Here is a 21,950-nt window from a genome sequence, read left to right on the forward strand (position 1 = left end):
AAAATAACATGAAGATGTGCACGATTCCCTGTAAGACAGAACTCTGCACTGGGTTGCAGTTGTTTCTGCCATTTCAGTGGACAAAAAGAAATATCAAAGACACAAAAAGTGTGAAGAATCCATCCATTTATTCGTGTGAAGCAGTCCCAACAACAATCAGAGGCAGGAGATATCCTGATGCATGCTCAATAATCCAGGTAGAAAAATGGAACAAAGTTAAATCGGGTCCTCTGGACGGATTAAAAACATTTTCTGAAATGTTTCGTCTTTTATCCAAAAGACTTCTTCAGTCTGAGGAGCTGCACTAAACTCAGTCTTATAAATAGCACCTTCTTATAGTGGATCAACCAGTTTATGCTGGTGACTGCCAGAACTAGCTGTTCACATGCAAAAGGAGGACCATCAGCCTAATCGATCATTAGTGCCCTGATGGCCACTTGCTATTCACAGAGGGCTGAGTGATGCAATAACAGCATTGTAAGAGGGGGACAATTGGACACGGAGGCCTCCGCCTGTTTAATTATGGACGGGTATCCTGTATTCACTGGTTAACTGGTCATCATTAACTTCACACAGACTCTCTCACTGGTACATTTTCATCTTTAAATCACTTCTTGGTCTGCTGCCTTCATACATCTCCTCCTACATGTCTCTGTGTGAGTGCAGTTACAGCGTGCGCTCTCAGGACATTATTACCTGCAGTGTCCCCTCAGTGAGGACTGAACTAGGTAAAAGGACCTTCTCCTACTCCGCTCCTGTTTCCTGGAATATCTTGCAAAAAGATCTTAAGTTCTCGACCTTGACCTCTCTAAGGGACTTTAAACATCTAAGTTCCTGACAAAAACCAATGCAGACATGTTCCTGTTTTTAGTTTTCTACATCGCCTTATAATCGAGCTGGTTTTTTGCTACTATTTCTCTTGATTGTCCTTTTGGTTACTATTTTGTTTTGATTGTTTTGATTTGTAAAAAAAAAAAAAAGGAAATTTGTATACCCATGTCTATTTTATGACTATCTATTGTTGTCGTTGTTATTCACTGTTGTCATCACTCTTTGTTAAGAATGATCGATCGATTAGGCTGATGGTCCTCCTTTTGCATGTGAACCGCTAGTTCTGGCTGTCACCAGCAAACTGGTTGATCCACTATGAGAAGGTCCTATTTATAAGACTGAGTTTAGTGCAGCTCCTCAGACTGACAAAGTCTTTTGGATAAAAGACAAAACATTTCAACAATTTTTAAATTTTATTTATTTTTTATCCATCCAAAGGACCTGATTTAACTTTGTCAGAGTCAGGAGAATTAAAACCAGTCAGCGTTCAAACTGGAGATTCTCCACAAACCTGCCGGCCTCTGGTAAGGTTTACAGAGTCACACTGAGCCTGGGAAGAACGAGACAGCACAGATACAAAAATAAAATAAAAGACTGAAATCTGAACAACAACCACTGTCGTTTACTCAAAAACACCAGAGCACCACCAGAACTTTTTAGAGGCAGGAAAAAACTAAAGTGTGAATATCTGTGAGTGAAGAGGAGGAGCGGGTGTCTGACCTCACAGATGACAGAGAAGCACCTTTCATTTTGATCAAATTAACTTTTAGGTTGTTCTACAAGGACGAGAGCCTGAAGCGCCGCCTTCTCCTTTGTGTACGTTGGTTTGTTGTTTCCATGGTGAGCCCAGGTTAACCACGGAGTCAGTCCTGCGGCCTTCTTACTTGGCGTTGGTGGAGCTGCTGAGCATCTTCCTGACTGCCTGGGCGATGGCGTCGCGATCGATGCCGAAGATTCGGAGCAGCTCGTGGGGCTTGCCGCTGCGGGGCACCTGGGAGACCGCCAGGCGGTGAACAGTGAAGCCGCTCTCGTTCACCAAAGCGGAGCACACGGCCTCGCCTAGACCACCTGTGGGTTACGGAGCAGACAGAACAAGTGATGCACACGTTGGGAGATTATTTGTACACACAGTCAAGCCTTTTTGTTACTGTCCTAATCCGCCTTCCTGTCATAATCAGCCTCCGAGCACAGCCATGAGGGATGGAGCTGTGTCAGGATGTGATGTGGACAGACACCACCCTCCTGCGCCTTTCTCACACCTCTGTTGTCACACTTTTAGATTAAGTATTGTAAACACAGCTCTTGCTGCTCACAGAGATTATTACTGCACGGTTAAAACTCACCGTAGTTTAACAACACGGAAAAGTAGCATCTTAAACCTGCAGGAAGCCATTTAATGGATTTTACCGTATTTTTCGGACTATAAGGCGCACTTCAAATCCTTTAATTTTCTCAACAAAACCCCCCCCCCAAACAATGAGTCTTATAATCCAGTGAGCCTTATGTATGAAAACAGACACGTTCGTTGATATTGCGCCTTATAGTCTGAAATATACAGTAATTAAATTTGCTGCAGAAAGTAATTCAATGTTCATCTACATATATGGAAGCGAATGTGTCTCAGTTTTCAAATTAAAATGGATTAATAGAAATGCTTTTCATTTTCAAAATAAAGCTGCACGTTTTGACTCATAAATAAAAATAAAATCATCCAAACTGCATTTTCATTTTCTTCTCCAAGACTGCTCAGTTTGTAAATTAATTAAAAACGATAAAGAAAATAACGTTTAACGTTTAATTTTCAAAACAAACGTAAAAACGTGACCAAAATTCATTTTGAAATGTCAAATTTGATAATGAAGATGAGCAGAAAGGCTTTTTCATTTCAAAGTCAAAGCTGCATTTTTGACTCATAAATGAAACTGCTAATAAATCATCCAAACGGTGTTTTCACTTTCATCTTAACACTGTGTGACACAACAACAGAGAAAACTAAGAGGAAACTGCTTTTTTGTTTTCACGTCCCACCCCCACAAAAAGTGTTCAATAAATCAATTAGAATTTGCAAATCCATTCTACTCTGATGAACTTTCAGCATCTGCCCAACTGGAGATTTGCACCAAAATCAGCTGAAAATAGAAAACACAGAAAATGCTCCGTTCAGTCAGTTTTGCAGGTTTTCTCTGCTAACTGCTGTGGAATGAGTCAGATTTATTATAGTAGCTGAGCTTCATTCCCAACAAATATTCTGAGCCTTAATAGACTGTGAGGTTAACTCTGTCTCTGTGTTAGCAAAATATCCCATCAATCACTGAGCTGATTTCAATAAAACTCTAAAAGGTTTTCATTGAATCTACATCTTAATTCAAGCTGGTTGCCACAGTGATTCAACATTAGCCGACACAACGATGTCTCCAACTGTTAAATTAATAGAAATTGGGCTTACATTTGGTGTGGTAGTAGCTGAGAGTCATTGACAACACTTACTTTGATTAGGACGTCTCACCGTTTTACATGGTTGTGCATAACGTGACCAAAACAACAACTTTGTCATTTTAACATAAAATGATCTCAGTTTAAAAGTTTGGAATAAAACAGGACATATGCATTCTTTGAAGGAATGCTAGGACTTTAATTTGATTTTGTTATAATAATAAAAAAAATAAAAGAAAAAAAGAACAAACTATGGAAACAGAAATTACTGTAAATACCAGTAGAGAGGAGGTGAAGCTTGATTTTGTATGTAGGTCAGCAGGAGCCCTAAAGGCCGGAGCTGAATTTAAGAAACACTGACAGGCTCCGGAGCTCTTTATCAAATAAATACTGTTCTTTTCTCCTCATCTACCATCACACTCCTTACAACCCTCAGCTTCATCCCTGATGTGTCTGTCCTCGTCCTCCTCCTCTCTCACCATTTTCAGGAGATTCACATTTCGGCCCATTGTTAAAATTTATTTATGAGATGATGCACGAACACAGGACTCTTCAGTCTCAAATGAAACATAAAAAAAGGCAAACAAACTATATCCATGCAGGAAGCCAACACAAACAATATGTATCTTTTGTGTATTACATCAACTTTAAAACTATTATAATGCAGAAAATGTGTTTTTGATTGAAGCTGCTCTTTTAGTCTCTACAATGGATTTTTAGATTCTGGATAATTAGAGAGAAATCTTTCTTGATATTTCCTGAAACTATTTTGTTCTACTTCGGCATGTTTATTACTTGTGCGTGTGCAGACCTTCGTAGTAGTGGTCCTCCACTGTGATGATGCGTCCTCTGGTGGCCCTGGCATTGTCGGTGATGGTCTTGGAGTCCAGGGGTTTGATGGTGAACGGGTCAATCACGCGGATGTTGATTCTCTCTGGTAAAAGGGAAAGGAAGACAAATAAAGTTTCGACTTTATAAATCAGATTACAAAGAAAGGCATCAATATGGTGTTTATGTGCAAGCTGGTTTTGATGGTCTTCTGTCTTTCTTGCTCCATTTCTTGACCTTTTTTCAGCATCTCAGCAGCAGCCAAAGCCTCGTGGAGAGTAACCCCTGCTCCGATCACAGTCACATGATCATCGTTGGTTTTATAAACCACCTGGGAGAGAACATACGAGTCTGTGCGTGGAAACTAAAAGTGCGTCGTGAGTTGTAAAAGACAATTTGTAAGTGGCGTAAATGTCAGAAGATGTGAAGAAAACCTTAGCCTGCCCAACGTGGAAGTCTTCGTTTGAGTTGTAGACGATGTTGTTCTCTGGGCGACTTGTTCGGATGAAACACAAACCCTAAAACAAATCAGAAGTCATCACATCATCTTACAGTTTTAACCATTAAGTGTTAAAATTTTCCAATTCAAAGTTAAATATGAGTACTTTTGTCAGGGCTGCCAGTTCCACAGCCTTCTCAGTAGAAACACCGTCACTTGGGTAGAAGACAGTTGCCGTGGGAACGGCTCTGAACATGGCCAGATCCTCCAGGCCCATCTGAGAGGGTCCATCTTCACCTAATTACACATTTCAGCAACGAGAAAACAAGTCAGGCAAGATAAAATTCATCGAACGGTGAATCCGACGGCTGGCATGCGGTGTACCTGGTGAGGCGGAGGAGAAGGTGAAAGAGTAGGAGGAAGAGGAGATGAGAGAGAATCAGGCTGCTCTGTCATCAACCTCCACGACAGAGACAAAGACGGGGAGAGAGGGAGGACAGGAGGAGAGCTGACGTCAGAAGAGGAAAATAAACAGTGACACAAAGTTTGGTAAGATGGGAGGAAAGTGTCAGCCTGCAGGGATTTCAAATGATAAACACAGAACAAACTACAGGCAGCAAGCAAAGCTCCGTCTGTGGGTCGATTCCCCGTGAGGCTTAGACTGCTTTAATATAGTACTCAGTTTTTAACATTAAGAAAATAAAAAGTTAAAACACCTTCAAACAGCTCCTCGTCACGTTTAGGTTAATATCTTTCTCTCTCATCTCTTTAAAAAAAAAAAAAATTAAACCTTTATTTACCAGGAAATCCATTGAGATTATTAATCTCTTTTACAAGAATGTTCTGCCAGTAAAACAGCAACATCTCTTTAAACTACTCGTCATACGCTGATTTAATATTTATATTTTCTCTGACAAGATGCAGGAAAGTCTTGTAACTGGAGAAACTTCAGAGTGAATGCTGAGCGCTGAGTGGCTGAAATTTGTTAAGGAAACCGAAATTGAGTTGTTCGTAGTTAAAGCTATAACAGAAGCAGAGCATGAGTTAAAACCTAAACAAGCAAATGCAAAAAGTAGCAAAAGCTAGCTAAAATTTAAAATAGCAAACTGGGAGCTAGGAGCTAACAGTATCTTCTAAAGAGTAGCTTTTAAAATCTAAAAGTAACAACGGGCTAACAAAAAGCTAACAACAACAATTTGCAGGAGCAGAAAACCAGCTAAAAGGAGCAATTGAAGTTTGGCTAAAAACTTTAAAAATAGAAAAACTCTGGCTAAAAGCATCTGACTGCAAAAGTAGCAAAAGGCTAAAAGCAGCAAACGGCTAACGAAAAGCTAAAAATAACAAATTGCAGAAAAATACTAGCAGAATGCCAGCTAAAAGTAGCAAAAGTTTGGCTTAAAAGAAAAGAGAAAAACACTGGCTAAAAGCAGCTGATTTCTAGCTAAAAGTAGCAAAAGGCTAAAAGCTAAAAGTACCAAAGGTCTAACAAAAATCTAAAAACAACAAATTGCAGGAGAACTTAGCAGAATGCCAGCTAAAAGTAACAAAAGTTTGGATAAAAACTAAAACAGGAGAAAAACACTGGCTAAAAGCAGCTGATTTCTAGCTAAAAGTACCAAAAGGCTAAAAGCTAAAAGTAACAAAGGGCTAATGAAAAGCTAAACATAAATTGCAGGAGAATAGCAGCAGAATGCTAGCGCTAATGAAAAGCTAAACATAACAAATTGCAGGAGAATAGTAGCAGAATGCCAGCTAAAAGTAGCAAAAGTTTGGCTAAAAACTAAAAAAGGAAAAACAATGGACAAAAGCAGCTGATTTCTAGCTAAAAGGGGCAAAAGGCTAAAAGTAAAAAAAGGCTAACTAGTCCCCCAAAATAACAAAAGTTTAGCTAAAAGCTAAAAGTAGCAGAACAATAGCTACTGTAATGACAAAAGAAGACAGAGCATTAATGCTGAAGCAGCTTTCTAAAATAATTATATTTGCTATGGAATTTTAAAAGTATTTATATGATGAAAATATATTTTAAAATGGTTAATATGTTATTAATAGTATTTTGAAAATGACGTACGTTACAAAATACAACAATAATGGCACCCACCTCCTGAATGAGCTGAACAGTTTCATATATATGAACGGCTAAATGAACACCGAGAGTGCAAAAGTGAATGAATTTAAAATAATTAAAGCAGAGAATCAACGTGTGAACACGGAGCCTGCACTCACATTATTAGAAGCGATAAACTGACAGTGACTGACCAATGGAGACGCCGCAGTGGGAGCCACAGAGGTTGATGTTGCTCTCGGAGATGGCCGCCATGCGGAGCTGGTCGTAGGCTCGGGTGAAGAACGTGGCGAAGGTGCTGGCAAACACCACGTTACGGTCTCGAACCGCACAACCGACCGCCACGCTCACCTGCAGGAGAGACGCGAGAACAAACGCAGAAACGTGAAGCGAGCTGATGAGCTCTTGACAACCGGTCTACACGTATCCTTCTGACCATGTTCTGCTCGGCGATGTAGCACTCCACGTAGCGGTTGGGGTGCTCATTCTTAAAGAGCTCAGAGAAGGTTGAGTTCTTGGTGTCTCCATCCAGGACCACCACACGCTCGTTGTAACGGCCCAGTTTGGCCAGAGCCACCCCGTACGCCTTCCTTGTAGCAATCTGATTAAACAGACGAACTTGATCAGTATTTATTCACCTAACTGGGACCTACAGGACGAGCTATGGGTGTTAGCTGTGTCTCGCCTTGTCTCCAGGTTTGTAGTTGGGGGCGCTCGGCATGCCGACTTTGCAGAGGCTGACAGGTGCTGCGTCCTCGTTGGGTGGAGCAGGGTAGAGGCGCTTGTTGCAGCTGATGATGCGACTCTGCAGCTCCCTGATCACACTCTCTGACATGTCTTTGGGCAGAGGTTTGCCATGCCAGCCCATCTTATCCTCAGCCGCTGACACACAAACAGAGTTATTGGGAAACTAAATGCTAACGCAAAGTCCAGGCTTCTTCTGGGGCCTGTGGGGATTAACGGTGCGCATGTGGGATATTAAGAAGGTATTTATGCATCCAAAACAATCTGAATTCCTTCTAATATCCAACACAAACTTCTCTTCTTTACATTTATGCGAGTGGGCAAAAAATAAGCTCCTCCAGCTGTCAGAATCACAACAATCATCTGCTTCAGAAGATCACAACAAACCCACGTTGGAGAGGTCGGGGGCCAGAAGAAAAGGGGCTGAGCGTTTTGTTGCGCAGTCTCTACATTCGTGCTCTGCTGTTATAACCGTCTTTGTGGTCGCGCACATTCGGCCTTAGAGTTATCACAACATGGTCACATTGTGCCAGCGCTCCGAGTATACCTTACACATTCTGAGGGATTATCGAGCTGCAGAAGCAAAAACACTAGAACGCCTCCCGGAATATGACTGGATTAAGGCCTAAATTATTGGTGGCGAGTCTTTAGAATTGACTGAAAAAAATCCTCTGACCAAACTAGAACCCCGACTCAGCGTCCTCTTTTTTCACCCAGTCGTTCTTAAACGTGTTTTTGAATGTTAGATGGTTGAACAGTTCACACCGGCTTAATTCAGAAATATAATATGAGTCATCTCTGCAGTGACGTTTGAGTTTATAATCTGTAAACTGTGTGATTGTGGGATTTTTTTTTTTTTACCTGGAATGCCTTTCCCCTTTATGGTCCGGGCTATGATTGCGATTGGCTGATGGCAGGTTTGATTCAGAACCTTACAGAGCTCCTCCACACTGTGGCCGTCCACAATCATGGAATGCCAGCTGAAAGAAACAGAAAGATTCCTTCACATTTTTCTTCCATTAAGGCCAGATTTTCTTCTTCTATCTTTCAAAGTGGTCCTGAGGGTTCCCCCAATTTTTGATGCTCAAGTGGACTTTGGATGTTATTTTTTTGTAATGGTCAGATACAAAGACTGAAAAGAATAATTAAACAAAGCAGCCAAAGTCTGAAGAAAACCTTGAATAAAAGACCTGGGAGAACCATTGCTCAAGACCCGTTTCAAAGAAATCCTGAGCCCAGAAGCAAAAGATAACGAAATGACAGCTGACTCAAGACTTTTACACAGCACTGTACGCTTTAAAAACATTCTAAATGTGTTCCGCATTACCAAAATACTATGATTTATGAATCTCATTGATAAATTGGAGCAAAAATTCTAAAATAAGTAGCAAGAAATTGCATTGAGATTTGGCGCTAAGATAAGCACCTAGCATAGAAGCTAACTAGCATGCTAACAAAGTTTTAGCTACCGACACGAAATTAAGAAATGTTTATAAGCGTCTAATGCCGCTCAAGATAAGCTAGCTAATTAGCATGTTTAGATCAAAGATTAAATCTGATAGTTATCAGATTATGTCAGGTTGCCATTATCTCTCCACGACCCACCAGGACCACGCCCGGCTATAGTAGATCGTGCAGTAAAAGCAAAAAAATTAGGGTTAGAGTTGGGGACTTGGGGGTTAAAAATTAATTTTGGTCAAGAGCTTCTCACCCAAAGGCCTCACAGCGGCGCTGGTATTTCTCCACATGGTGCTGCAGCGGAGCCGGCTCGCTCTGACCCAGACGGTTAACATCCAAGATGGCCACCAGGTTGTCCAGCTGATAGTAGGAGGCGAAGGCCATGGCCTCCCACACCGAGCCCTCTGACAGCTCTCCATCACCCAGCAGGCAGAACACCCGGTAACTGCACACAGAGGCGGTTTAGCAGAGCTAACATGGCAGATAAACGGATTAATCATTTCTCACAACTTTCTATCCCCTGAAGCCGACTCTCAGACCTAAACACGCCAACCGATCCACGCCCCCGCCATCTTCAGCGGTTGCTCACGTTCTGTAATTTCTTCTGACAGCTTTCCAGTCAGATAAAAACATCACAACTGGGAAATAGGCTGAGACATGCAGAAAGGCACGCATTCCAGCCATGAGCTCAAAGAAAGGATAAAAACACACACGTGGCACAGGCAGACGAGAAAAGCGGCGAAAGTTATGAAAGGAATTCCACAAAGAAGGAAATTAAAGAAAAGGAGGACCGGAGATAAAACTTATTAAAAAAAACTAAAAGTGCAGCTTGTGAAATGTGTTTTCCTTTAATATAAGACCTGAAAACAGGCAATGAAATGTAAAAACACTGGCAGGTTTTAGTAACGTTAACAGAGACATTCAGAAAATAGATTTTTTTTTTTTAAGAATTTACAAAGTTAGATAAAGACCTGTAAAATAGATTTAGTTTACAAGTATGTAAAAATACATTTTGATTTGTGTGGAAAATACATTTGCACTTTAAATGTATAAAACCCCAGCTATTTCCTAAGTTTTTTCTAAATCATATGAAAAAAAAAGTAAAAAATAATCAAGATTTTGTCATAAATCTGTTCTTGATGCAACAAAAGCAGGTTTATTTGTAGAGCCTCTCCGTACACATCTTCCAAATCATAAATTATGGCTCTGATCAACTGGTCTCTCAACGCAATTGATAAAATTTTCTCAACAAGAAAACAGTTCAGGAGAACCCTCATGCCTTGAAGGGACACACGACGTGTACAAAATTGGATTACAACAACAGGATTATCTGCTTTTGGAATCGGCGGGTACCTGGGATATCGACAAATTGGGACGACGTCGGCAGCAGTTTTTGGCAATGGTGAGGCTGCCTGCCCATGTGAAGGATTGTACCGTGCATCAAGTGCTCAGACTCAGATGCTTTGCGAATCTGGAACGCGCTGGCATGAAGGAATCGACATGGAGAAGGCTGCGAGCATGGACCGGAGGAATGACCACAAATCTGGCTGTTTGGATTCACCACTGAGCGCAGCAGCAGAATTATGAAGCAGACATGAAATCAGTAGAATCGACCTGTCCCAAAACTATTGTTGTTTATCTGAATATGGCTTCCCCGTTTGGCCGTGGATAGACCAACTTATCTCAAATTGCTCCTGGAGGATATGTAAATCATGAAGCTCTGCTCCTGCTTCCCCCCGAGAACATCTGTGGACCCTTATCAGAGCTGAACCGGCTGATAGACACTGTGCCATCTTATCAGGACTATGGAACTTTTTGGCAGTGCTCACGGACAATCTCACCGCCTTTGTCGGCCTCCCCCCTGCAAAATGTCTAATCTTTGTTGATTTTTTTTGTGCTGAGGTAGATTTTTTTGCAACTTCACACTGTGTCCTGTGTGTCAAGGACACAGTGTGAGATCCCAATGTCAGACAATGATTGTCTGAAAAAGTAACTCGTACACGCTCGTGCTCTTTAATCTGAGAAGCTCCCTGCACGTCTTTTCTCCAAACATCCAAAATTCTGTGGACATTCTGCCAGCGCAAGAAACAAATTTAGTCACTATCGGTACTTTTAAATAAATAATCTTGTGTTTGCTGTGAAGAAAAAAAAGGAACTGGTTTTGTTCGATCCATCCAGTAATGTCAGGTTTCAGGTTTTGCAGCTGCAGAGCAACGAAGCAGAAGCCGTTACCTTCGGTCTCATCGTTGCTGCTGAACGAATTCAACAAGTTCAGCCACGTGTCGCATTTTAATAAAGAAGCACCTCATCCCTGTTGGGTTTCTCCAGTTGTTCGTTTGTGGTTTGGACATAATCCTGTAGAATTTTCTGCTTCGTCTAAAATTTAGTTGATCCTGTGGTTTAACCTCAGCGTGCGTCTCTTAGTTGAGTTAATGCAGCAGCTGATTTTACAGCTTCAGCCTCAGATTAGCTGATAAAACCAGTGATACGGTTCCTCATGATTGCAGTGAATCAACTTGACGTTCAGAAAACACGTCTACAAACGACACATTTAATATTAACTACAAGCTCAATGTGAGGTGCGTAGATGAATGTGCTGAAGCTCAACACCAAATTTTCTCCCTTTTTGGATAAAAGATGAGGCAAGTGGGTGAGGCTGAGAGACGATGGAGCAAATTTGCTTTTGGATGTGTGATTATTGGAGCAGAAACAATCGAGCGCAGCCACGTTGCAGAGAGGAGCTCGGCCTGCACAGCATTTCTTCACCGCCTGCTTCACTCTGCTGCGAGCAACAAACTGAATCATTCTGAGACGGTCTCTTCTGGTGACGTCCTCAAAAAAAATCAAATTTTGTTTATAAAGATTAAACTTCAGCGCGCGCATTTTTGTGCCTTTCTGTGTGCATGGATTGTATTTTGTCTTTCAGGCCACAAAGCTGCATCTGACTTTTGTCAGTGAAATACGTCGTATTCTTTCTTTCTCACAAGAGAACAAAGGAGACCCGAGCGGAACAATTCAAAGCAGCTCCATACAGCTGAACAAAAGTCCAAATAAAAGCACAGCAGACTCACTAGAATATCACAACTATCCACAAAGTGCATACAGTTATTATACTCTATCTGTTTACATCTAAATTAAATTATGAGTGAATAATTTCATCCCTCCATAGATGTTTTTATTGACCACCCTCTTTTTGATTGAATGCTTTGCTCTCATCTGTGATCTAAAGGTAAAGCTCTCAGTGTCCCCACAGAGCAGACGTGACTGTCAGGAGGAATCTGATCCAAAGCTCCTGCTGCAATGTCACGTCTGCACAGCTCATCGCAGTGAACTTCATGTCATGCATAATTTCATACATTCTGCCTGAGTGCAGAGGCGTGCACGGCTGCTGTGCTTCTGCACAACTTTGAATGTCTCTGCATGTTTTGTGTCTATTGCACTTATTTTTAAATTTATGCTCACAACATGCAAGTTTTCCAATGTCCCATTTTCACTCTGCAACAGGGGAGTGTCGTTTTTGTGAACGTTACCTGGCCTTGTCGAAGTATTTTCCAGTGTAGGCCATCCCGCAGGCGGCCCCCAGCCCCTGACCCAGAGATCCAGTGGCCACATCCACAAACTGCTGCTTCTGTCAACAGGCATGCAAAACATGCATTTCATCCCTTAGACTGTGAGAAGTTTAACACAGGACTCAGTGCACAGATAGTTAAAAATGAATGAAACAGAGGATGAGTTTGTCAACGTCAGGGCGGTAATGTTTGCTGCAGAGGACATCGCTCAGCAAAACCTTTGTTACTGTGTCCGTACCTGCAAACAGCTCGTCTGTATGTGTGAAAATATTTAACAAGGTACAGCTTCTTACGGAGTGGTGCGCACAAGAATGATTTATGAACATTTTGCTACAAAATGTCAAAATATTAAAGGAAAAGTTCAAAGATGAATAGAGGATTTTAAACATATGAACTTTGTAGAATTCCTCACTGTTCAACGTGTTTCATGTTCGTAGAAAATACACAAATTTGTCTAGAAAGACAAAAAAAGACAGCCCTGCACATATACTGTAAGTTTAAAGTTTTTTTTTTTTAATGTGTGAAAAAGTTGGTGATGATGCAGATTTGTGAAATGTGTTGCACTGAAATCCAAACAAATGTAAAGAGATACTTTAATGCATGCGCATATGTTTATTTGAATACATTAGTCTTTTCCGCAGCAGGTCTGAACGTCCCCTCACCGGCACTGGGTGTCCTTCCAGGATGGAGTCGACCTTTCGGAGATTAAGCAGCTCGCTCTCCTTCAGGTAGCCGAGCTCTGCCCAGACAGCATACAGGACAGGTGCTGCGTGACCCTGAGGAGACACAGGTCAAAGGTCAGAGTTAAAAAAAACATCTCCTGTGGTTGCTGGTGTGTGTTACCTTAGAGAGGATGAACCGGTCATTGTTGGGGTTCCGTGGGTCTTCAGGGTGATACTTCATGCAGTGGAAGAAGAGCACAGACATGATCTCTGCTGCGCTGCAACATGATGTTGGATGACTGCAAGAAAAATGGCACGGCTGAAAATATCAGACACAGGGTGACGTTAAAAACATCATGTTCTGCACGTTATACAGACGACAGTTTAGTTTAACTGATGGAGTCATAGTTGATTATTATTTAAAGCGAGTGTCTCTTTTTGCCTCTCACACTATGGAGACACCTCAAACTGTTACAGTCGTGATAATTTGACACAGAATGGGGGGTTGCAGTTATCTTGTCTCCATTTTCAAGACAAACTATAAAAAACTCTGTCCTCCATGAGGGCAGCCATCAAAAAAAGAAGAGGAGAAGAAACTGTTCAGTGATGAAGTAAAAGATGGAGACTGTGGCATGAATATCAGACTTTTGAAAATTCAAACTGGAATTCTTATATTTATTTTTGATCATTAAGCAACAGATGGTTTGTTTTTCTTTTATTATTGCTACTTTTAATGGATTTATCATCTCTCATCTTTTCAGTCTTTTGCGACTTGTTCCAAAGCGGCAGGCAGCTCAGATTCTAATTTGAACTCACAAACCGGACGCGCTCTTCAGATTTATTTCCACAAACTTGACGCTGACTGTAGCGGAGCGCGCAGGCGCAGTGAGCCGTGCGTTCACGCGCTCATAGCCGCGACACAAACTACAGCAAGCATGCTTTGTGTTACATAACTTCAAAATGAACACAATGGGAGAGCCAAACACTGACACACCTGCAGCACATCACGACCCCAATCCAAATCCACTTGACGCAATAAACAAAGTGTTGCACAAGCACAAACCATTTCAGTCAACTGAATCTATTTGTTTGAACAAACTGGCTTTGAAATCAGAAATTAGAAGAAATGTTTCAAATTAGACCTCTTTTGCACAAGTGCGTAAATTACGCATGGATCAACGTTTACGCACTTAGTATAAAAAATACGCACAACATGCACGACTAATTTGATAATTAAATGAGTTTAACCAGACAATATTTACCATCATAGCACTGATTCTTTTCTATTTGGTCAGTTGGACATCGCGTGGGGACATTGGTCATGCACATTCTTTACGCATTCCACCTTAACTACCTTATAAAGTCTTTTAGGAAACAAGAGGTGCGTGATAACATCGGTGTTCTGCAGAGAATCGTTTATCTCTTCCCCCCACCCGAGCCCCTCTCATCTCACCCGCTGCCCGCTGCAGTTGTGGCCCTGATGGAGTTGATCCGGAGTCGTGTGGCGACGTTCCTGAGCGCCTGCACCGTCTGCTGGTCCGGTTTGTGGTAGTCCTCCATCTGGCAACAAGCGCACGATCCGTTTAAAACTGAGGAAAGAGTTAAAAGCTCCCGCTCTGCTGCTCAGAGAGTAAAGAAGAGGACGAGTCTGAAGAGGATGATGATGACAGGGAGGGGAGGGAGGAAGGTGGAGATTCGTTAAATCTCTAGTGCGCATCTTTACCCAACACAACGGCGGGAGTTGTTTTAAAGAAACTCGACTTCAAATCAAACTTATTGTCACATCGAGTCAGATTTCTGTTGGGGACTCCGGATGCCCCAAGTTTCCTCCTCCTCCTCTTCATGACTGGTTTCCTTCGGGGGAATAAATGTACATTTTACCATTTAAATATATTTTTATATCCATTTCCCAGAAGCTTCTTTGATGCAATATTTTGTAGATTGATCTAAATGAACTAAAATAAAAACAAACCTTGACAACAGCACGTGATAATGAAAGTCGACGGTTCAGCTTGTTTGGAACCAAGTTCATGGTCCATATAGGCCTCTTAAACATTTACACCCAGTCTTCCTCCATCTTTCACAGTTTTGGAGAGCTAACAGAATTTCAACAAATTCAGTTTTTTCTTTCTTGCTCTTCTGTAGATTAAAAGTCAAAATGAAAGTCTCCAAACAGCTGAACACTTTGGGGTTTCAGTGGCAGACAAAATGTAAATAACAAGATAAATAAGTGTGCAGTTCCTGTATGCACACATCAATAAAAACTACATGTTTTTGCCTGACATGCAAGGAAAGTAAAAAACACACTAATGTAAAAAAAGACATCACAGAGGGGAAACACTGGCTAGAAATACTTTAAATGATTTTTATTACAATGACAATAAATGAGAAATGAGAATAAATGAGAGTAACCTCTACTTCAGCTACAATTTTAAACGTCAAATAAAAATGAGTTTCTTAAAGAATTTAAGCTCTTTAGTTGAAAATAAATCCACATTTTTTCCTTATCACAAATGAAACGTACATATTTATTCTGTCAAAACATGAGGTTTTTGGTCCAGACTGGCACCTGTACATTTCCACATGAGGCAGCAGCTTCACATTTATTCATGTCTACATATAGTTCTGCCTTTTTATGGGCCATAATGCATCTGTAATGGGTTTAAATTGGACTTTACTCCATGTTTTTCATGATTTTACTCACCTGTATTCACTCTTCTTGGCTCGATTCTGTGTGAGCTACAGGCTGCAGGTAAAGAATGAATGAATGAATCACTTTTTTTTTCTTTCGGCTTTTCCCTCTTCACTCACCACAGCGAGTCATCCTCCATCTTTCTGTCCTCTGCATCCTCTGTCCTCACTCCAAATACCTCATGTTCTCTCTAACGGCATCATATATCTCCTCTTTGTTTATAGCAGCTGCATTTCTAACATCCTTCTACCAATATACATAAAAAGTTGAATTGAATGAAATCAATTGCACTACTCTGACTAAAAAATTGACTTTCACCCACAAACCTGAGATAAATAATCAAACTGTGATCTGTCAGTCTAAATAAAACCCTTGATACCTTTTACCAGGTCCCTTAACTCTTGTCATATGTTTCATGCTAAAAAAAAATGCTCTGACCATTAAAACCAATAACAAGAACATTAACGAGTCACACAGGAGACCCATCGTGACAAAATTTACACTCACAAAAACCAAACAAGAAAAATCGCTGGTAAACATTATCCTAAAACTGTTTTTACACTTTTAAGATGTCCATCTCTTCAAAGTACTTCATCTTGTAATGTATTTAAAAACTGAACGTTTATTAAAAATAGGTTTCAAAATCAACAGACTATTTTGAAGTTTTACAATCTTTTTTTGTTGAATTTGATTTTTTTCCAGCTTAATAGTTTATTCGGTGGACACAAAGGTTCGTTAAAAAACAGGAAATTATTGCAAAACACTAGGCGAACAAAAACATTCAATGCATTTATTGTATATTTATTGGGTAGTGTTTAAACATTAATTGATTTTAATGTGTTTGTATGAGCCAGGCACAGATGACAAAGGTCACTAACAGACAGAAGGTCATCAGGCTAAAACAAAAATTGCGTCCTGTCTCTGGATCTTATACTGAGCACATTTTATTTTGAAGTCTGAAACCTGTTGAGAGGCATCTTGAGAATAAAAAGAAGTCAAATGACTGCGACAACCAGGAGTCTATTTGATTTGCCTCTAAAAGTGGAGCAAAATAGAATAAATGCACTCCAGCTGTTGGTGGAAGGGTGCACTCCAGATGTGAAGGAGAGTTTACTGACCGCAGGGAGGCAGGGCGTGTTGAATGTGCTGAGGCTGCAGGGAGATGAGATTAGTCCAACTCAGTGAGAGCAGAGGCAGGACGCGGACGGTGCTGCAGCCTTCAGCTGTCAGAGCAACCACTGAGCTCACCAGAGCCCATCTGAACATTTATTAGTAACTGTGAAAACTTAAAGGAGTGATATCGTCCACCATCTTCCACGTCAGAATGTTGAGAAATAAATGAATGAATATATCCATTTTGGTCAAACCTTGAAAATAAAGTGACATACAAAGTAGATCTCTCTGAGTAAATGTTGTGAATGACTCTCAGGTCAAATTAGAGCTCAGTATAAAACTGACTGAGTTGTGGCCATTTTTGAGTTGGCTAATGTCGATTAGCTGTGGCGGCCATCTTGAAGTGAATTGCCTCTGAAGTAATCAGCAGATCTAATAACTATTATTCAAATTTCTGGTGGCTCATTACATATTTTGCTAACAGAATTGGCTGATCTTTGGCAATCTGATAGTACTCAGAAAAAGTGTTGGGAATGAGTCTCAGCTACTACCACCCTACATTTTAGCTCAATACCTGTCAAACTGACTGAACTATTTTTGAGGTCAGTCAGCAGTGACAGCCATCTTGGTGGAGCCCAAAACATTACCAGTTGGAGACGTATATCCAGTGGTTGCTTTCAGCAAGTTTCTTTAAAATGTGTCTGTTGCTTAATGAGAAATATTGATAACAGGCAAACACGAACAAACACATGGTCACCATAATAAACATAAAGAATGTGCTGGAAAAGCTGAGGTAAAAACGAGGATAAATGCCAGCTGATAAGTTCTGTTTGTGTCCATTATGATTTCTAGAATTGATTGATTATGATTATTATGGTTCCTAGAACTGCGCCACTCGGGGTGGCTGCATGTTGGAGTAGCTCTGTTACATTCATTTTGAGTTATTGCTTTTAAAAACATTAATTCCTATTTTTTCTGGATGTACATCTTTTTTTTTTTGGAAGATTACTTCCTCTGGAATTGGATGCTGTGCAGCTGGATGGATTTTTACTGAAACTTTTTTACTTTTTGGCATTTGTTATGATGCGTAACCATGGCAACAAGGTGTTGTTTTTTTTTTTTTTAAAAACCTGGAGCTGCTGATTAACATCTCAAAAGCTCAAATATCTCAACTACAGCCCCAAATCCCAAATGAGTTGAAAAGGAGGCACCATGTACGAATCCCTGTCAACCTGGCGGTGGTGCTCGAGTACCTGACCGCAGAAATCCTGGAGCTGGTGGGAAACTCAGCTTGTGACAACGGAAGGACCGGAATCATCCCCAGGCACCTTCAGCTGTCTGTCCGTGGTGACAAGGAGCTTGACGGATTGATGGGAGGAGTGACCAACTCTCAGGGAAGAATTCTGCCCGGCATTCGGGCAGTTCTGCTGCCCAAGAGGATCGAGAGGCCCGCCGGATCTGACAGCAAGCTGGAACTGGTTGGACAGATCAGTATCTGTGGCCAGATTCTTCAGCTTCACTGAAGGAGATCCTTCCTGCCCACAACTATACACATCTACAACTCTTGAAACCAGGATGATGAACTACGACAACACTTAATTTTCCTTTGGGATTAATCAAGTATTTTGAATTGAATTATATTATGTTAAGGATTAATCTCTGCATTTTATGGCCTCCATTGTTTATTAGTATAAACTGGGTAAGACAATGAACTTTAAGGCTGCAGTAAAAACACACAACCACCTATAACTTTCATTTCATTTACTTAAAAAGGGGATTTGAACGTTAAAGAAGGATACGGTTGAGTTCAAGCACCTGCGCCCTGAAGCTGCAACAAGAAGAATAACTGACAATAATCTAATGATGTCTTCCTGCTGACATGATTAGCTGAAACAAGACACAAATTATGACAAATACTTTCCATGGCAGCTGACAAAGCAGGCGCACATCAGTTTTACTTTCAGTTGAGAATCAGTTTGAGTTGGTTGGATCAGGTTAATTTTAGCAGCGTAACCCCTCTTCATGTTTGGTTTCACTGTTTGCAATTAGGAGATTCTGGAAAAGTAAACTGCACCCGCGGAGGTTTTACATTTTGAGGGATTTTGACATTATGATAAACTGGCCTCTGTCTGAGGGGCCTGTTAGGTTTGAACTGCACCGGGAAGTTGAGTTTGGAAAAAAAATTCTTCCAAGTTCCTCAGATGCTCCAGCAACATATGGGATGGCAATCTAACAATGTTGAGTCAGGTTCTTTGTTGAAACATCTTTTATCCAAAAGACTTTTTCAGTCTTTGGATAAAAGACGAAAACATTTCAACAAAGAAGAACCCATCCAGAGGACCTGACTCAATCTTGTTAGATTTATCTACCTGGACACACATCAGGACATGGGATGACAATGTTTCTGTTTATTCTTCTTCCTGTTCTGTGGCATATTTCTTCACTATTTATTTATTTATTTTTTTCTCTTTGTGCTCCGATGAAGATAGACGCCTCTTTTTTTCTTCTTCCTGCATATCTTCCTAATTCGAAGGATTTGATCAGCTGGTCTCTCAAAAAAATTGATCTTCTCCCGACAGGACTCAGGGTAAGGAGGACCCTCTAACCTCGACGTAAACAAATTGGATTCATGATGACAACTAGATTCTGCTGTTTGGGTTGGTGAAATCAGGATTGTCTACAAATTTGTATGGATGTGTCGAAGCTTGGCAGCACTCAGACTGAATTATGTGGAGCTGCGTCAGGGAGCTGGAGCAGGCTGTTATCAGGACTGTGAACTTTCTGGCAGCACCCATGAATGGTTGGGAATAATCTTGGAGAAGCTGTGAGCTCAACTTTCGGCGTAAGGAATCAATTCGGCTGTTTGGAGTCACCATCAGAGAAATGTACCAGCGAGCCTTTAAAAGGCAGAAACGGAAATTTACGAGTTCTGCCTGACCCAAACTGTGGCCTTGACAGCGGACTTATCTCAACTCCTCCTGGCATGTTTAGGAAAAACAAAGATGCTTTGTCTATCTCCTCACTGCTCCCTTCCTCAAGGCCGTGGACATGTGACAGAACCTCAACCGAGCTGATGATGAATAACACCTCTTATCTGGACAATGGCTGAGAGGGGGGGGGGGGTCTCTGGACTATGCTACGACCTTCCCTTAAAATTCAATGTCTTCACCAGCCTATATGTACATGTATCATGTCTATTTATGTTGCTATGCTGTAGTAATTGTTTTGATGCCTCAAATCGTGCCCTGCCGAGGGCAAGGTGTGACCGTCGTGCACTACGTCCATCTTTCGGATGACTCTATTTACATGTTCTTGTATCTCAGTGCAATGATAATAAAGCTTATTCAGTTTGACAAAAGCACAGCTAGCATAACTCCAGGTTTGGAGAGCTAAGTGTTTTTGCTCCTTTTCCTTCCTTTCTGTCCTCGTGGGGACGTTCGGCCCAGATGGCATAGTTGATTTGTGACGTTGGTGATGAGTCATTCATTCATTCAACCTTTATTTAGACAGGTTAATCCCATTGAGCCTCGAGGACTCATTTACAAGAGAGACCTGAAACAAACAGAAGGTACTGATCTGCGTGAGTTGATTTCCTGTAAACTTCAATCTTCTTCCACGTTCACCAAACAGGGCTCTCTTCCACGCAGCTTTTTGTCTTGTTGCTTTGAAACAGAGCTCAGTCTTGTCATTTCTGCCAGACGACCAAAGTTTCAGCACACATCTCATTTAGTCTCACACTACCAGAACAACAAATAACTTAAACTTTAACTCAACCACTTTTTAGTTGTCCTTGCCAATTAGTGTAACACAGTACGAGTTATTGGATTTTTTTCTTCCCATTTAGCTCCTCAGCCAAGGTTGTATGAAAGCTGGGCGTTATTACTGATACCCAGGATTCATTCTCCCACCAACAAGTGCACCTTACAAAACAACTGATCTGACTCTGTATACTACCCAATTGTTGGTACCATCATTGTTCATCTTCTCAACCACTGGATTACTCCTAAAATCCACAATAAAACACAAACATTAACAAAATATCCATGATAGCGATGAGAATTCTCTTTTTGGTAATCCAGGATTTTTGAGTTAGCAAAAAGATCACACATTTTTGGCTCCCCAACTTTGTAATACAGCCAGAATGAACAAAGTTGTGGCATGATTACCATGTGCATGAATACACACGTGTTCACTTGTAAATGCTTAAAAAACAGTCTCTTAAAAAAGCGAACAGAACTCGGTCATCTGCTCGTTAAATAGAGAGCTGCACTGAAACTTGAATGTTGTTTCTTTTGTTTAACCTGCAATAGATAAAAGCAAATAAGAGTGAAATATACTGCACAGAGTGACACACACAAAGTGCAACTGTGACACTTTACTGAAAGCAGATAGTGACATCTGGTGGGGAAACCATCACAGAACATCCATCCATCATCTTTTACCCACTTCTTCCATTTTGGGTCACCGGTGCCCATGTCCAGCAATCACTGTGTGAGGGGCGGGGTACACCCTGGACGGGTCTCCAGTCCATCACAGTGACACATAGAGACGAACAGCCATTCACTCTCTCACTCACACCTAGGGACAATTTAAAGTTACCAATCAGCCTAACATGCATGTTTTTGGTCTGTGGGAGGAACCGGAGTACCCGGAGAAAACCCACGCATGCACGGAGAGAACATGCAAACTACACCCAGGAAGGCCCCCGAACTGGGATTTGAACCAGCAACCTTCTCGCTGAGAGGCAGCAACTCTGCCAGATGCGCCACCGTGCTGCCCCAATCCATCACAGAACATTAAAAAAATCATAAGAAATAAGGTTATAAATGCTCTTCAGTCATCATTTTTCAAAGGCTGAAGGCAAAATACAACCAAGAGCTGATTTTCAGCCAAAAAAACAACTAAAAAAACAAGATTTTAAGCTTGAAAATTCATTTTCACAACTGAAACAAATTAAATGGGAGTGGTGGCGCAGAGGTTAGAGAGGTGGGCCTGTGATCTGAAGATCGCCGGTTCACGCCTGGCCCCGACAACATCAAAATTGTGGGTGGGGTAGGTGAAACACCCACACTTGCCCCCACCTTCATTCGCCTCACTCTGGGCCAATGAGCAAGGCCCT

At 41.2% G+C, this 21,950-nt stretch overlaps 1 protein-coding gene across 1 annotated transcript; it reads right to left on the minus strand.

Annotated features, from left to right (window-relative positions):
* Nucleotides 1–1,527: 1,527 nt before the first annotated feature.
* On the minus strand, nt 1,528–14,644 carry LOC119417105 (transketolase). The gene is made up of 14 exons (XM_037684315.1): nt 14,480–14,644; nt 13,208–13,325; nt 13,027–13,140; nt 12,326–12,423; nt 9,049–9,240; nt 8,199–8,317; nt 7,279–7,475; nt 7,030–7,194; nt 6,788–6,944; nt 4,698–4,828; nt 4,527–4,610; nt 4,330–4,423; nt 4,076–4,198; nt 1,528–1,899 (listed from the first exon to the last, which is right to left on the minus strand). The coding sequence occupies exons 1-14, from the start codon at nt 14,584–14,586 to the stop codon at nt 1,712–1,714; spliced, it is 1,887 nt and encodes a 628-aa protein (XP_037540243.1). The 5' UTR covers nt 14,587–14,644; the 3' UTR covers nt 1,528–1,711.
* Nucleotides 14,645–21,950: the final 7,306 nt, after the last annotated feature.

Source organism: Nematolebias whitei, chromosome 11 (genome assembly GCF_014905685.2).
Source record: "Nematolebias whitei isolate Nwh7 chromosome 11, NemWhi1, whole genome shotgun sequence".
NCBI lineage: Eukaryota > Metazoa > Chordata > Actinopteri > Cyprinodontiformes > Rivulidae > Nematolebias > Nematolebias whitei.

Excerpts from the sequence above, each read along its gene's own strand:
- LOC119417105 (XM_037684315.1), bottom strand. The coding sequence starts at position 14,586 with ATGGAGGACTACCACAAACCGGACCAGCAGACGGTGCAGGCGCTCAGG. Across the intron at positions 6,945-7,029 it reads ACATCGCCGAGCAGAACATG|GTGAGCGTGGCGGTCGGTTG; the intron begins GTCAGAAGGATA and ends TCTCTCCTGCAG. Across the intron at positions 4,199-4,329 it reads TGCTGAGATGCTGAAAAAAG|AGAGAATCAACATCCGCGTG; the intron begins GTCAAGAAATGG and ends CCCTTTTACCAG.